General features: G+C 33.6%; 1 protein-coding gene and 1 pseudogene across 1 annotated transcript; one reads left to right on the forward strand and one right to left on the reverse strand.

Moving 5' to 3' along the window:
- The first annotated feature begins 5335 nt into the window (after positions 1 to 5335).
- On the forward strand, positions 5336 to 8014 carry LOC8282957 (annotated as a pseudogene).
- Positions 8015 to 8257: 243 nt separating this feature from the next.
- On the reverse strand, positions 8258 to 15498 carry LOC8282958 (protein DETOXIFICATION 45, chloroplastic). The gene is made up of 15 exons (XM_015723374.3): positions 15095 to 15498; positions 14326 to 14688; positions 13642 to 13784; positions 13169 to 13309; positions 12724 to 12899; positions 12338 to 12473; positions 11635 to 11731; positions 11443 to 11543; positions 11000 to 11163; positions 10553 to 10624; positions 10267 to 10383; positions 10085 to 10180; positions 9879 to 10000; positions 8977 to 9034; positions 8258 to 8578 (listed from the first exon to the last, which is right to left on the reverse strand). The coding sequence occupies exons 2-15, from the start codon at positions 14664 to 14666 to the stop codon at positions 8567 to 8569; spliced, it is 1776 nt and encodes a 591-aa protein (XP_015578860.1). The 5' UTR covers positions 14667 to 14688; positions 15095 to 15498; the 3' UTR covers positions 8258 to 8566.
- Between the last annotated feature and the right edge of the window lie 3290 nt (positions 15499 to 18788).

Raw genomic sequence — 18788 nt, forward strand, 5'->3', positions numbered from 1 at the left:
GTGCTATAAGTTAAGTGCTAGTTCAAACCTTGACTAGCTACACATCAGCTTACAAAATATGCTTGAATCCTTACAACTATAAACCAACTAATACATAACTGAGCTATAAGTAAAATGCCAGTTCAAACAATGAATAACTATATATCAGCTCATAAAAATCCTCTTGTTGACAACATAACGCACTATCAAACATTACTCTCCTAGGTTCCTATATTACATCCTTTTGAGTTTGTTGATGAAGTTCTCCCACCTCTACTAGTTCTGCCACCTCATTTAGGTATACTTGTATTGATTTTGGGGTGAACTAGTTGTGAAGAGCTAGTGTGCCTAGTAAAAGTTGGTTGACCTGTTGATGTTGCAACAACTTATTTAGATGTAGATGCTTTCTTTGTAGCTCCATTTGCAGAATAAACCATATTAACTCTCTTATTTTATGGCATCTGTAAAAAGACATGTCCTCGGATTCTATTTTTTACTTATATAAAATATAAACACAGTAATCATGCAAACCTTACTCTCAAATATATGTTTCCAGTTTCTTCCAATATTCTTACCCCATATCCATGTCTCACCATTCATCTTTCTCTAGCTGTTACAAATTGAACATCTTATTATCTACATTAGTAGGAATTTGTTGCTTCTTTCTAGTGGTCATTTTATGAGTTGGTCTTATTGATGCTTGACTTGGTGCTCTAGCCAATGTACTTCTTCCTGTTCCAGATGTGGTTTCAGAATGTGTTGCAGTTTGTTGACCACATTTCTTGGGTGGTCTTCCTTTTCTCCCCTAACATTTCAAATTATATGTAGTGTAATTAGGTATTATATATTCAGTTAAGGACAAAAAACAAAAGTGAAAACTTACATTGTTTCAATTCAGTATAACTTCTCTTGTTAGCACCTATTTGTAAGCACTTTTGACAAGTCATGAGTATTCCAGTTCTTTTCAACTTGTTTGCATTCTTATCCTCCTCATCAAGTGCCCTCTTTCTCATCTTCTTTGGCCTCCTTGATATCTTCTTGAATGGTGGTGGTTTAATTGAATCTCCAGTAGCTTCTGGCCACATCTTCTTGCCATTAATTAGCTCCAATGCATGCTGATATGTTATAATGTACTTTTCTACCGCGTAGTAGGGTTCAACAAATTTTGCAGAGTCTTTTTTCATGAAATGTATACATGAACATGCATGAATACATGGGATTTCAATTATATCCCATGATCTACAAGTGCAAGTACATTTGTTTATGTCTACAACAAATTGATCATTACCAATACAAACTTGAAATTTGTCTCCAACTGTTGGTTTAGAGAAGCACAGCCTACTATTATACCTATTTTGCTCTAGCTTAGCCTAATCCTAGGACAAATAATGTCAGCTGACCCACTCATTTGCATCAATTTAGTATGTTGTCTCTCCATCAATGCAGTTATAATATCTTCAAGCATATTAATAATAGGTTTTCCCCTAGCTTTAACTATGTAACCACTAAATGTTTCACTGGTGTTATTGTTTATCATATCATATTTAGGTAAAGGTGAAATGAAAACCTTACAAATTTTGAAGGGTCCCTTTCTTGAAAATTCAAGTATGCAGCTTCATTTTCTACCTTCATATCATCAAGTGCTATTTTCAGTTCTGCCTCATAAGTGCATATAGCAGCCCTGCAAAACATGTTCTTTAGTGCTTGGCCCTTGCATTCTTTCTTCCAATTACAGTACACATTGCCTCGCACAATTTCTATGTTCAACATAAGGTTTCAACTCTCTTATTGCATTAATGAGTCTACAAACAAAATTAATCAAGTTACAACCACTTTAATGGAAATAAATTGAACTATGAATAATTAATAATGAAGTATAGAAAAATTCACCTTCTGTTGGTCACTAACAAAACTCCATCCCAACCATCATAGATATTCAGGTCTTTAAACAAGATCCTTAGAAACCATGTCCAATAAAATCCATTTTCTACTTCAACTACTGCCCAAAAAATTGGAAATATCTGATTGTTTCCATCCTTAGTAGTAGCACATAATGGAGCTCTTCCAAGAAATGTCTTTAGGAAGCACCCATCAAATCCAATTATTGATCTAAAACCCCTTTAAAAATCCTTTTCTGAGTGCACCAAAACCTACATAGAAACATTTGATGTGTCATCCTCCAACAGAAAGTCAAACCTTCCCTCCTTATCCACCCTAAGCAACTCAACCTTGTAACTTCTCAGCAACTCAACCTTGTAACTTCTCAGACTTGCAAAATGATAAAAAAATGAACCTCTTAATATCTCAAGGGCCTTCCATTTGGCTCTGTACAACTTTCACTTTGAGAGTTTAAGAGCATGTTTGTCAAGAACATCATCTTCTAAATTCTGAATGCTCCAGTTCGGCTTTCTTTTGAATCTATTCAAATACTTTTTCCCAATCCAACCTGATATGGCTTATCTGTTATTCATTTTTCTATGACATCTATGCTCCCCATATAAATTTTTAATTGCAAAGGAATTTTCTTCAGGTATCATACTCCCATAAAGTCTCTAGCTACATCCTTCCACACACTTGGCTTCCAACTGTCTCTTGTTACTTCTCATCATTTGTATGTCATGGCCATTTAAAATGGAATGTCTTTGGACAGTAGCTCTGCACTGGAAGCCATCTTCAAATCTCATCCCCAATACAAAAGTTAGTGCCTTATAATCACACCTAGGATTATATGTAACCCTTTTCTTCTTCCTCTTTATACTTGTCCCCTCATCAGCAGCATCTTCATCAATCGTTGAGTCTGAATTTATATCACCATCAGAGTCTTCATACTCTAAATGCATTTCCAAATCAGACTCTGTATTAACACTTTTATTAGTCCTCACCTCAGTTTTCTTTGACACAAACCCACTCAATATGTTAAATTTTTCTAGAACTTCATCCACAGGCACATATTTTCTATATTTTGCCTTATTTTGCCTAGCTTTAATGTACTCATCATAATCTGAAGCCGGGTCATGATCAGATAGACCATTGTTTGTATCATTTTCACCAACTAGATTATAGTCAACATCTTCTTCATCATCTTCTCCAATTTTATCACACACAGCTTCTTCAGAATTTTCACATTCACCTTCCAATGTCATATCAATATCGACACCTTCATATTCCCCATCCACATCAATTTCCTCAGCCTCATTCTTATTACTAACCACTTCCTTCTCTTTACTAGGCAATGTCTTCTCTACAACCTTGCCACCTTCTACAAATATGTTTATCTTCCCATGTCCTCTTGAAATAGATTCCAACATTGCCATAACTCTAGAATCATCTTGTAATACCTTCTACCCATCACTGTTTATTTCCTCTGCTACTCTAAATGTGAGCTTTTTCTAATGGTTATACCCAAGCTTCTCCACTTCCTCTTCTAAATCAAGATACTCGAATCTATCTATATCAAAACCGCTTGGGTGTTATTTCACCTCTAGCATAGACCTTTTCATTACCAACAAACACAAATATCCCACCATGATGGAAGTAAATGGAGAATGTGCCACTGCAAGTTATACATGCAAAATTTATTTTTTAACCTAAGCTCTATACAAACGTTTGAAAAAACCTTAAACCACTAAAAGACAAATCAAACAGTATACCTAATTAAATATTGAACATCCCATATTTCGAGACCCTAATTACACTATTTAATTCATCGACAACTGCAAAACATATGATCACTCCAATAAAAAAGAATAAAGGGCCATACCTATTCGCTATTATCGTAGCATAGCAAAGATTTTGGGACCACAACTTTTTGGACCACTCAGTTGTTGATATCGATTATATCAAGCAATAATCTCCAAATTTCACCTTTTTCTCTTGTAGGAACTTTAAAAACATTTTGGAGTTTCTAATTTTGTCTCAAGGAATAGTTTTCGAAATAGGTTTTCAGGATAGATGTTGTTAGAATTAGGGATTATTTTGAGATAAGGACAATTAGGGATTTCATTAACTAGGGTTTTCTTAGAATCAATTTTCAAGTTGGGTAAATTCCACATCAATACAATGCGTTCTGATGTGTATGTGACGCGTTTAATGGCATGAACAGCGTGGCAGATACTTGTCCAACTTGCCTGACAGATTGGCACCTAACCACCGAATATCCTAACGATTTTTCGAATTGCAAATACATTGGAAGCTCCTGCTTTTATATGCCAAAATAAATAAATCATGTTAAAAATGCAAAACACGCGAAAGGTCGTGGTTAAAAATGCAATTAGTTAAAATTAAAAATAAAAAGAGAGAGAGACTTTACCTAATTCTTGGAATAATCTAAAATAATTTATAAGTTCAATAACCGTTTTTATATGAATTAAATAATTATTCTAATTTTAATTCTTAAAACCAATAAATTTTAATATAGTAGCGTTGGAATCCTCTCTAAAACTGTGAAAATAAGAATACAGAATTCAATCTTTCTCTAATCAATTAGTCAAAACTTTGTATCATCAAAGAATACTCATCCCATGACTATAAAACTACTATTCCATCTCTATTATTATTTTATTCGGCTAAACAAAAATAAAGCAAAAATATTGTTATCTTTACATATATATATACATACCAAATTTCAGAGGACTAAAATTCAGTGGGAAATCAATTAAGTCCTGTTATTGTTTGTGTTGTCAGGAAATGCAATGATCCCAGAATTCTACAAGTAATTGATTTTTAAGAAAAGTGTTGCAAACTTGTAGTCACTTATAGGATAAGATATTCTCTCACAGAATTCCACTATATTTCGTACGGCCAACAGAGGTTCTGCATGGAAAATCCAAAATACGTAGCATAGAAGAGATGGAAATTTGGGCAGAAATGTTGAATAGATATGCAGAACCAGGTTAAAGGAGATTAAGCATTGGCGCCCTTCATATTTGGTAGATAATGATCAAGCTTGCAACATTATTATCTAATGCTTAACTACACTCTAAAATATGGTACGTTACAGAATCGTTCGCACCTTTTTATTTGGCACGTAATATATATTTTGAACAAAATAATTTGGACTTTAGTGTACTGGTGGAAGTATCTTGACAAACTGGGAAGCCGTAATCTTTGGGTGGGCAACTACATTATGTGTTGCAGAATGGTTCTGTCTTAATGATGCATGGTTGTTTGAATGTCAAGTCTTTCTCACTTTCACATGTCATCAGGTAAAAGATTCGCAGAGACATTTGGTAAGTATGGCAGAAACAGAAACAGATGGGCATTGTTAAGTTGCATTTCTGACCATCTTTTTCCCCCTGTACATTTTATAGTCTGTCAGGTGGTAGTAGAAGGACACAGAATCTTCAATTTCTAAGCAATGAAAAGGCAAGTAGCCATCATTAGAGCTGGCATCAGTGGCCTCCTTGCCTGCAAGTACACACTATCGAAAAGTCACTGTCCAATCGTCTTCGAGTCACAAAGTAGTGTAGGAGGATTATGGACAAAAACATTGGAGACAACTAAACTTCAGAGTCCAAAACTACTCTATCAGTTCTCAGATTTTCCATGGCCATCTTCAGTGACAAAGGACTTCCCTGATCTAAGTCAAATACACCTCACAACAGAAAACTTGTAAAGGTATTTAGACTAAATTGAAAAGGACCCCTTAATTTCACTCAAGAATTCACAAATTGAAATTTTGCACCAACAATTCAAGACTAACTCAAGACTATTGGAATACTAGGTAAGAACATAAGACTCACTCAATGTTCCACCACAAATCTTATCACTCAAGACAAACTCAAAGTAACAAGAAAGACTCTTTGATTGAGACAAACTCAAAAAAATAGAGAGTACACGTTCTCTTTGATAATCAACTGTCCCCTTTTCTCATTCCATAACTTATATATATAAGAAACTTACAAATAAGAAAAGAATACAAAAAGTTGGCTTTAAACAACCTTAAAACAACATTGAAAACGTTTGCACACCATAACCCCCACTATGTGAAAGTTTCCTTAATTAGATCAGCCCTTTTAATTCTTTCATTCAAGGCTGAACGTTGTAGAAACTTTTCACCTATTCACACACCTCACTCTTAATACTTTTATTTATAAGTTACAAACAAACTAAAACAAAAGTATTAAAATGCACACTAAAACAAAAGCATAAAATTCAAACTAAAACAAAGCATAGTAAAACAGCATAATAAAACTTGGCCTTGATGTGTCTCCTCCTTTCTTGCTGCATACCACATGCTTCATGGGCTTAGGTAAACTCCCAAGTAAGACAAGTAACAAATTCGGGTTTATGAGTAAATGGAGAAAACCCAAGAGTTTCTAAGACTAGAGCAGCCGGCTCATGAGTAATGTTGCTCGACTTTGGATCACTTCCCTAACCGAGATCAAGTGTTGGAGTATGATGAATCGTATGCTCGCCATTTTGGATTGCTTCAACACATCAAGTTTAATATTAAAGTTATCAGCATAAGCTATGAGGGATCCTCCCAAGAGGAGATGGAATCTTGGGAACTATGGGGTGGCACTGGTGAGCCCTTCTGTTTTAAAGGGAAATAGAACGTCACAGTAGAGGAAACCAAGATCCTTTCAACTCGGGTAACTATGAATATTGCTACCTATTCTTTCTAGCAAATTTCGTAGTCGCATTGTGCTGTTATTATTGATCCAGGGAAGATGGAAAACTATGTAAAAATGTGCTGAAGTTTTAAGTGAATGCAGGTGTACCAAATGGACTTTGTAATCCTTGGCATTGGGCGGTTCAACGAAGTTCCTAATATTCCAGAATTTCCTCCAGATGAGGGGCCTAAGGCATTTCGGGGCAATGTGATATACTTCATGGATTATGTAGCGATGGATTATGAAAGTGAAGTAAATTTCATCAAAGGGAAGCAGGTGATGGTCGTTGGCCTCCAAAAATCTGCACTGGATATAGCTATGGAGTGTTCATCAGCAAATGGTAAAAATATTTCTGCTGCATTTAACCCACAAAAAAGTAGGGGTGGAACTCAAAGACTAAACACTGGAATGATTTGTTTCTGAGAATTTCTTTTATGCTACTTATGTTTCTAGGGTTGAACCTTCCTTGTACGTTGTTATACAAGACATAACACTGGAACGTCCCTAATCACCATCCATGGGGAGTGCCAATGGCTTATTTGTACTTTAATCGATTCTCAGAGCTTCTGCTTCACAAGCCTGGCTAAACCTTCCTCCATAACCTATTAGCAACATTTCTTTCACCTGTGGTAATATTATGTGCTCAGTTTTTCACATTTTCTCATAAGTCACAGGCTCAAGTCAGGTGGAGCTAATCTATCTTCACTAATCTCTTAACAGCGATGGACATTTTCCAAATTTGTTGAAAGTTATATCAAATGTAAGCTTCCACTGGCTAAGTTTGGGATGGTACCGGAACATAGTTTTCTCCAAGAATTCAGTTCTTGCATGATCTCAACTGTTCCAGAAAAATTCTATGATAGAGTTGAAAAGGGAAGCATCATTCTGAAGAAGTCGCAGAACATTAGATTCTGCAGAGATAGGGTTTGGATTGATGGTGAGGCTGAACCTGTAAAGATAGATTTAGTCATATTGGCAACGAGATTCAGGGGTGACAGAAAACTGAAGCAGATTTTTGCATCACCAGCCTTTCAAGATCCGATAGCAGGATTCCCCAAGGCAACAATTCCTCTATATAGGGAATGCATACAACCCCGGATTCCACAACTAGCAATAATTGGATTCTCAGAAAGTCTTGCAAATTTGTATACCTCAGAGATGAGATGCCGATGGCTAGCAGAACTTCTGGATGGTATCTTCAGAGTGCCGGGCATTAAAGAGATGGAGGAACAAGTAAAGATATAGGAAGACTACATGAAGCAATACTCAGGTAGGTATTACAGAAGATCATGCATTGGTGCACTTCGCATATGATACAATCACCAGCTGTGCAAAGACATGGGTTGGAACTCCAAAAAAAGAAGGGATTTATTGCTGAACTGTTTCAGCCTTATGGCCCAATGGATTATACTTCATCTTAATTCCTGTCTAGTATGCAAAATTATTTGATAATTAATATATATTTATTAATAAATGTATTTTAATTGCTAAAAAAATATTAAATATAAAAATAAGACATATTTATATATATTTGAAAATATAAAAATATAAATACTCATGTATTATATAATTAATATAAAATTTAATTCAAATAAAGAATTACGTGGTCTAAATGCAAAATTCAATTAATATAAAATTTAATTCAAATAAAGAACTACGTGGTCTAAATATAATATTCAACCAATATATTATTTTCTTTAATAATTTACAAAACAAGAACATTTTCAAACTCCAAAAACATGGACTATAAGCAAGTGGGCAACGAAAAAACTGTATACAATACTGCTGAATGAATATATTTAACAAAATCAATATTCACAAGTCAGCAATTTTAATGGTAAAGTTTTTCTGATAAAAATGAGGAATTGTTTGGATAAATGATAATAAACTGTTATTCAAAAATCTTTGACCAGCCTATCCGAGAAATTTGCCAAGCTCTGACTTCCTGCAATTCATTCTTTATTGCTCACATCTCAACTGGCAAGCTGGAAAACGACAGCTATGAATCAATAACATACAAACATACATCCTTATATATATATATATATATATATATATCTTTGTACTAGTTTATATCAATAGAGTAGCTTTGTGCTTCCACCCTTATTCTTCCACAGAAGCATGAAATTTCTCCAATACACTAGGACTGATGACAGCATTCTTTTCTAGTACCCAAATTATTAATATTTTCTTGTAATGAAGACATTCTCAAAAAGAAGCGAGAACAAAACCGTTTTGGGCAGCATTGCAATCAAGGCAACTATGAAAAATACTAGAACTCCTTGCAATAGGTATGAGAGTGTCTTTTAACGAGATTTAATTGCAAGAGTATCTATGACATAATGTAAAGTAAAACAAAAAGTCTTGTTGTAATTGAACTTACCTGAACACTCTGCAAATCTTTATGGAGGAACCACCATGGACCTGATTTTGATAGTATTCTGAAAATACAAATAAATAAAGGTTTAAGGAAAAACAAGCACAGTATGGAATTCCAGAATCGAAGTATGGAATGTTGACTAGTCTTTTGCAGGAGTCAATCACCGTTGTTAAATTGTCAAGAAAGCTGGTTAGGCACATGAAAGGCTATGAACTCAATTTAAGTATGATATTAAAAGATATATTAATTGTATAAGGCAGAGCATGCTTTCATATTGCATTTCTATTAATTCAACACAAAATTTCTGGCAATAGAAATAGAGTTAAAAGTTGGGACTAGGGACAGAACATTAAAACCAATCAAGCCATCAGTTTCTTTTTGTGAATTTCTCAGGTGTTCTTCAAGAATATGAAAGCCAACACCAACTTACAAGGGGTCAATTCTGGATTAAGGCATTGGATAATGGACTCAGAACTCTGGAACAACTCTTATATGCAGAAATTAAATTAGTGTAAATTTAAAAGTATTCCATTTCGAGTTCATGATTTGTGGGAGTCTTCTACACAAACAGGCAAGACAGAAATAAACAAGGATAAGAAATGTCATAGAAAATTTCAACATTTTGCAGGTCAGTTTCTTGGGATGACTAATATATCAGCTCAAGGTTGAAAATTTGACAACCAAACCCAATAATAATATTAGATCTTTTCTGAGGTCAACCTGCAACCACCAAAACCAACATGTTTTCTAGACTACTGTTTAAAAAATAAAACCTACATTATACAAATTTCACAAAATAAAAAGAACCACAGTAACCAAACCATAATAAAGACAATATAAATACTGGTATCCACAACCTCAAGAGTTACTTTGGAAACAAAACTCCATATTATGCTTATATTTACCTGATATATCCTGCTGCTGTACGCAAGCCCATAAAGAGAGCCAAACCTGACCAGACCCCAGGAAGGCCAATAACTGATGGAGCATAGATCAAAAAGACAGAAGATATTACTCCAACCAACATCTGCAGATCAATACTGATGTTAGGTTAATGGAACACAAGGACACTCAGAAAAAATTAGAAAGACAGTGTAAGGTTACAGCATACCATAGAGCGGGCTGCATATGCAAAGTCAGAAACACCATAGTGAAGGCCATCAAAAATAAAAGCCAGAGCATTCAAAGGCTGACTAGCACTAACGAACTGGAACATTTTTTATATTGAATCAGTACAAAAGCACAGCATTCAGATTAAACAGAAAATATATAAATCAAAAGAAAAGCACACACCAATATTCCAGTTCTGACAATTCCTAATACTTCAGCATCCTTGGTAAACAAGGTAGCTATGGAACCAAAAGATACACCCAGAATTGCAGCCAAGGAAACACCAGTCAACAGGCCAATCTACAACAGACATTCAAAGCAATCTGTAAGAAATATCAAGAATATAGCATCTCATAAAATTAAAATAAAGACAAAGCTAAAATATTTGAAATCTACTAATAAATATAAAATGTCAAATTCAGAGAAAAAGAAGGAAGGAAAGAACAATTAATAGAAAAAGAAATACCACCTTCAACACAAAGTTTGAAACTTCCCGAACATTTTTATAGTCACCTTTTGATGAATAACTGGCAATTAGGGCCTAAAGAACAAATAGAATGTTAGGCATATCAATAAGGCAACACTAGTAGGCAAGCAATATGCAGCAAATATAACGTGAGAATATGACACATGCTACAATTAACTCAACCGTAAATCACAGCACTTTCTTGGAAGATATATTACAAAGGCCAAATTCACAATTAACATAAAACAATTCTTTTGTATAATAAGATTTTTTCTGTCAGTACACTGCAGTTTATAATATCAAATTCTTGAATTTTTGTATAGCACAAAGAGTCCATAGCGATTCATCCCAATTGATAGAATTTAAATGAATAAACTAAAGAGGATAAAAGAAAATAAATAACTAGCCATAATTTGTTGACAAGATGAATTAATGAAGAGAACTCTCCACCTGAGCAGAGGCAGCAAATGCATCTGTAAGAAGAGAAACAGCCAACCATACTTGCATGCATATCTGGTGTGCAGCCATGGCTACAGGGCCTTGTCGAGCAGCCATTGAAGTTGCTAGTGTAGTGGTTGTTAAAACAGCAAGAGTTCTTCCAATAAGAAAACCACCTATAAGATCACCACAAGTGCAATTTCAACAAGTAGAATCTCGAAAACACAAGATAAAAATAAAGTGATATACATACAACTGAAGTAAAAAAAAAAAAGTTTAGTGATAATGATAGTGCAATAGACCATTAAAGTTGATTCACTGTCACAAGTCATACTAGTCGATGGTTATCATTGTCAAACAGCATTGCATATCTCATGTAGTTTCAGTAATCCTGATTTTAACTGAAGAGAGCAAAGGAAAAGAAACAAGATAAAAGAGCAAGAAGAAAAACTCACCAGATTTCACATAGACATCAAACTGCAGGTCTCCCAGCTTCGGAGGCAATAATATAACCCTCTTATTTAGATGCCAAATCATTAAAAAGGCGATAATGTATCTAGAACATTAAACTTTTAGTGTGATTATTACAAAAAGATAAGAGTAAAATAAAATATCTGAAGAGGGAATCTAATGCTTAGAGAACATACTGAGATATGACAGTGGAAATTGCAGCACCAGTTACACCCAGCTTCAAAGAATACATCAGTATTGGAAATAAAAGTATGGCAGATAAATTACCAAGAGCTGCACACAGAGGTAAGAACATCAAATAGCTGGAACAGACACACAACGAATTTATTTTTAAACCAAAATAAAAAAGAATACCAGCTTTTAATAAAACCAATTGCAGAGGAGAGGGAGGAAGAGCAACAATCAAGGGCGAAAATCAGAAAAGAATTTAACAAAAATTACATGCATTCTTCAAAACAACTTTCTTAATTGCTTCAAACAACTAGGGTGCCAGATTCAATATCAACTGCTTGCTAAATCAAGGACGAAACAAAGCACGATACACGTCAAGTCATAAACAAGGGCATCTATGAATTGTGCAGAAATATGGACAGAAAAATTTGGCTCATCAACAGAATGCCCTACCTCCCAATTGCAGCCATTAATTCTGAATTATTCTTTTTATATCTCTAAGTAATTCCTTATGAAAAAGAATAAAACCATTTACTGCTAGAATGAATACCAATTATGGAACATTAGAAAACAACTAAAAAGTGACAACAGTATATATAATATGACATGTGATATCAATCTTTTACAATATTTAATTACAGAAGACAAAATTAATGCAGTTTCGACACTTGCAACTTTATTCATTTAGAAATTAGATTAAGCACTTGCCTAAACAATAAACAGGAGTTTTTGTATCCTTGAAGCCTCGTAAAACGCCTTGAAGAGCCAAAGACACTACAAATGCAGGAGCACCAAGAGCTCTTAAAAAAAGAAATCGTTCTGCAGGTATGCACATCGGTGAATCCTGTTCAGAAATTTGTCGACAAGAAATGCTGAGTGATTAATCTCTTAAGGTATTGTTGATTTTTCACAAGTTTCAGTCAGCCAAATATTGCATGCACCTTGAGATCCTACCCAGAAGAAGTCTTTTGCAGTTTAAGATGTGGGTTCAGCACATATACAGATTCTAAAATTATGCTATGAACTAATTTTACATAGGCAGGCACAGAAGCATGGAAGGAATGTGTGAGTCCCAAAGTATATGCAAAACTTACCAATGTTATTCCCATCAATTTAAGAAATGGTCCACGTCCAAGAGACAGGGCTACTGCCTCGAAGATCCCAATACCAACAGCTAACAGTAAGGCTGTAGACACAGATGATAGTTGCTTTCTTTCAGCTACCACATCAGTAGGCTTACCATTTGTACTGTTTTCTTGAATAACCTTTTCTGCATCAAAAGCAGGCCAAATAGATTTGCAGCCAAAAATGTCAATCACTTATTCCCTCAGTACAACCCATGTCCAACAAGATGGCAGCCAGAATATCAATCAGGATTTGAGCATTTGTTGCTTCAAATCCATGCCAAACACATATCAGACACTTGAAATAGATATGGGTAATTGGGTATGGTCCTTTATATACAATGATAAGGACAAAATGCATCCCTGTCAGACATGAATATATATCTGACACTCCAAAACATAATATTAAATTTACCTAAAGATGAATTTTTTCCATTCTTGGCAATCTCTTCTGCAACAAAAGAAGTCGCAACACTAAGAAGAGGCATATTAAACAGCTTCGATATATTGTTAAATATTGTTATGGAAACACCAGCTGAACCCAACTCCACAGGACCTATAAGGGCAAGAGAATAGCACAGTGTCAAGATAACTTAACCAGCCTTAATCTATATCAGACTTATACTCTAAAAGTAGATGGTAAATCGTACCATGTCACACATCTTATATTTAAATTCACATCAGTCCATAAGCTTTATTTTACTCCGATATCATCGGATAACTTCAAATTTGCCTAAATTTTAATTACTGAAGAAAATCATGATTAAAAGTAAAAAAAGAAATAAAGGAAAGCAAGACCATGACAAAAACTAAGGACAGAAGAACAATCAATAAATCAGAAATTAAGGGGGAAGCCCATAGTATTAAATTGCAAGCATAGTTGAATACCTAATCTACCAATATAAGCCGTCTCCATCAGCTGTGTTAAGGGCTCAATAGCCTGTCCAGCAATTGCAGGCAAAGAAAGCATTATAAGCTGATGTTTGGCATCGGAAGACTCTGGTTGGTTAATTGTTACTCTAGATGACTCCCTGCAAACAAAATCAAGAAAGAAAAAAAAAAGAAAACCATAAGGACATTATTAGGAAGGAGCCAATTCTTCTAAACAAACATAAAGGAACATAAATACATACACAACAGGAAGTCCAGTTCTCTGTTAGTTGCTTATTTATATTTTCAAAAGAACTGCATTTTTAACTAACAAGCATTTTGTTTGGTGAAATTGCATGGATCACAAACCTTTTCTTTGATTATATGGCAATCATTATCAACCACAAGAATGAATTGTCCTGTGCATGAATATTGCTTGACATGACTTATGTGTCAGAAATCAATTCAATTGAATTATTGCAACATCACGCCATAGCTACAAGAATTCATATCTATTAAACATGCCTTCTAATATGCCTCTTTCTTAAACTAAAAGAATTGAATTCTAGCAAATACAGCTTTTCCAAACATGAGAATTGACAAAATCAAATTCAATTGAGTTAAAACCTAGCAATTACAGATTTTCAAAACACCGCAGGAAAGAAAAATTGCATAATAGTAATGGTGGATTTTTTATCTTACACTTGTACTTCAGTTGAACTATTGAGGGCATATTCTTCTTCAGAAGATGATGACCTCTCCTGCACATTAGTAGATTCCACACCATACCCAGAACTAGATTGATTATAAACTATGCCAATTTGAGGCTTTCTGCGACGAGTCACAAGTGGTGATAAAGAATTTATGTACTCTGAAGACAAACAAGAATTAGAAACAAAATCTTTACAAGCTAATCGTTCAGGAATAACAAAACTTGGGCACCGCAAAGAAAACTTCCTTCCCTTTATTAGTCCATTCTGTTCATTACTTGTAGTAGACAATCCCCTACAAAGTGTACTGCCACTAAATTGTCTAGTAGTCATTGTCCGCAATTCTCTCTAAAGCCTTCAAAATCAAATGATAAACATCAATATGACCCCTATAAATCAAACGCAAATTGAAAAAAGGCACCACAAATCAGGAAACTGACAGGTAACTGCTCATACAATATCTAAAGTAACGGTTATTGAACTCGCAATCATCCATCAAATAAAGTGATATATAAAGAGAAAACTTTTAGGATTCAAATAGAGAATTCACTGAAGTTCATGAATTTTTCAACTAAATAAACCAAAAACAAAACAGAGCATTATTAAAAGAGAATGATCGCCACTGACACTTAAATCCCGAAATGAGACGAACAACATGAAATCAAAAGGAAAGAAGAAAAAAACAAACAAACAGTGCAAATGAAACACGTAAAACGGTATGGCAAGACCAAGAGGGAAAGACAAGAGCTTTTTGTTATTACCTCTATTACTGACAAGCAGAAGACTTCGTTACTAATTACGAGCAGGAGTGGAAGAGGCTTATCGCCATGGGGAGAACCAAGTGCTTGTTTGTTTGTTTTGTTATAAGCGAAAGAAGAGCGAGAGGGCAGTTTCCAAAAGCTTTATATAGGAGTGATAGGCGTGCTTGTCAAGCAGGCAGGCAGGCAGTTTGCTACAACACTTGGGAGTTGATGTTGGTTCCAACGCTGTTGTTAGGAATGGGCTTCCATTATCTGTCTGCTTGCAAAAGTTGCCCCGTTTCAATTTCTAAGTTATTAGAAGAAATTATTCTCGTACGCTTTCTTTTAAAATTCTTACAATAATACCCTTGCAACTTCTTTTTTCTTTTTACCTTCACTTTGTTTTTTCTTTTTTCTTTTTTATCTTTACATTAATTCTTTTCTATTTTATATTTTTATGCCTTTTTTTCTTCTAGAAGTAATTAAATTTTATGCTTTTTTGTTTACAATATAAAATAAACCTAACATAAACTAACTAAAAACAAAAACTAACAAAAATTAATGTTCTAATAACTTTGAATTTGAATCTATTACAATGAAAGAATGAACAATTGTATTTTTATTTTTTTAAAGTTATTGTATCAACATTGATAATGGATTTATATAAGTTATTTTGTCCTTTTAAAAATTGGACATAAACTTACGGAAATTAAATAAAAAATAGATATAAACTAATCAAAACTAACATAAATCTAATACAAACCTAACAAAATCATTCGGACACTAATAAAATCAACTGAGACTAAATAAAAATCAAGGATAAACTAAGTAAAAAAGCTCAAGATAATAAAACCGAAACTAAATAAAATTTACAGTTAATAGAAAGTTTAGTTTAATTGTTTATTGTTTATTCTTTTTTTTTTTTATGTTCTTAAAATTGTATTATTTTAAATACTGAACTTAAACCTAATAGAAACAAATAAAAACTAGCTAAAATTAAATATTAACCGATACTAACCTTATAAAAAATCAAATAGAAACCAACTGAAACTAAATATTAAGCCAAATAGAAAAATCAGCATTTTTAACTTAGTTGTTTCATCAACTTAGTAATCTCATATTTTGATTTTAACAATCAAATTGAGATGTACTAATATCATATTTACGTGTTTTTCTTATAGAGCATTAACCCTTATTGTTTGAAGTAATTTATACTTGGAAATCGCGACCATAACTTAAGCATTGTCATATGTTGTATGTTACTACTATGCGGGATGTTGGGGTATGGGTTGCTCTTACTTCTGATAAAGTTAAAATCTATATTGATGCTGCAATAAAGGAGGCGAATGGATATGTTGAGGTGGGTGTTGTTATGCGAAATAATGTTGGTTAAGCTCTATATTCTATTCAGAAGAAGTTGCCCTTACGTTGTAAGTCTAATATTGCAGAAGCAGGTTTGGCTGTGTTTGATACTTTAGAATGGAGAAATATTTAGATTGAAAATGACTCTCTGTCTTTTATCAATGGCCTACGTATGGATGCTACTGGATTCTATCATCTCTACAAATTGCTTGATGATATTAAATCTTTATATTTTCATTTCAATTATGTTTCGTTTTTCTTTGTTAGGGCATGGAATAAAGTTGCCCATGAACTTAATAAATCCTCCCTTTTAGTTGATAGTGATTTTATTTGTAAAAGGGTTCACCGCTCTCTTGAATAATTGATAGGGAAAGCATATATGATAAGGTCAATCTACCTAATGAGAAGGAAAATTAGTTAAAGTTCTTATTTACAATAGAGTATATATATCAATTGTGTATATTTTCCTATTTCAGACCTATGTATATCTTTCTACTTTAGGCTTATGTATAAGGGTGCTCATACTTCAGTTAACTGAATCATTAACTAAAAATTAAGACTGAACCATTCACTATGGTTTTTTTTTATTTTTAAAACTGAAAACGAACCTAATGAACTCGCTAACCAATTCATTCGGATCGGTTAATCTTATTTTACAGTTTTTAACCGTCACAACTATTTAATAAATATTTTTATGAAAATCTTATATAGAAACAATAATTCCAGCTGAAATAAATATAATTAAAAGTTACAGTATAAGTTATACAATCAACATTAAAAGTACATTTTTCTAAAAAGTACATAAATTCTAAATATCTAGATATAAAATTACTTTAAAAATTTCTTATGAATACCCATCATAAGAAGATAATCCAAATCTAAAGACAAGAGAAGTAGTTTTAGGTCATCAATATTGATGAGAGAAGAAAATAAGATTATTTTAGATATATTTATAGTAAATATATAAGATGTAATGCTTTTAATTAGTTAATCGAAAACTGCAGTTTTTTATTTAAAAAATCAAAACCGAATCGATAACTAAAATTATAAAAACATTGAGACCAAAATCTAAACCATCGGTTGGGTTATCTATTAAATTTGGTTCTAGTTAATTGGTTTCGGATCATATATTTGTTTAAATGGTTTTTTTGCTCAATCCTACCCATATATATATCTCCTATTTCAGGTTCTTGTACAACTATATATATTGTTCATTGTTATCAATTAATATGGTGGAAAACCTTTCACCAAATTTCTGTCTCCTAAATTTTTTATAGTAGTAGAGCTACTCTAAAGCTTATTAAGCTATTCCTCCAAATGGCCGAAACAACCATTACAAACTCAACTGCCTCATCTTCAAAGAAAAAGACTATTGTAAAGCCTCTTGAAAACTCAAGCCATCTCAACTGTTTCTCAAACTAAATCCTTCCAATTAGTCATCATGGCAATTTTAGTTTCATGCTTTTTTCATTGGCTACGATTTTATAGGATTCATTGATGGGACAAGTCCTTGTCCTCCCTCACAAATTAACGATGGTACTCCAAATCTAGCACATACATTATGAGTTAGACAAGATGAGCTAATATTTAGTGCCATTGCAGCCTCCTTAATACTTAATCTCATTCTATTTATTGCTTATGCCAAGACATCACGTCAAGCTTGGACCATTCTTGCAAATACATATGCCAAACCTTGTAGAGGTCGTATTACCCAACTCAAAGAACAACTCAGGATCATTATAAAGGCACACAATCAATCACCGAACACATGAAAAACACTAAAGTTTTGGTTGATGAATTCACCTTGTTGAAACATCCTCTTGACCATGAGGATTTCATCCTAAAAATTCTTAGAGATATTGATGATGAATATAAAGCTACAAGTTATGCTATTCAAGTTCGTAAGACTCTAGTTACATTTGATGAACTACATGAACAACTTATAAATTATGAAGCTCATCTCAAATATGATTACCAAAAAGCCTCAAAGTTCCCTGCTAGCTCCCATGCAACATATAAAACAACCAACATCTTATAGACCTCATCTTCTAAATCCAGCCTCACCTATCAAACATCAACAAAGACCAACATAACTCATTCTAATAATAACCCCCAAACCTCAAACTATCAGTCTCGTCCTTACTTTGGCAAATGTCAACTTTGTGGTTAGCAAAGACACTCGGCCAAACGGTGCAAAACTTACAAATACACACCTTGACCATCCAACTCAACATCCAATTCTAGAAACATCATTCACTCCAGTCCAAGTGCTAATCTTATTGTATCAACTATACCTATAACACTTAAGTGGCTTATTGATTCGGCTGCTTCTTATCATGTCACATCTGATCTT

This window comes from Ricinus communis, chromosome 8 (assembly GCF_019578655.1).
Source record: "Ricinus communis isolate WT05 ecotype wild-type chromosome 8, ASM1957865v1, whole genome shotgun sequence".
Taxonomy (NCBI): Eukaryota; Viridiplantae; Streptophyta; class Magnoliopsida; order Malpighiales; family Euphorbiaceae; genus Ricinus; species Ricinus communis.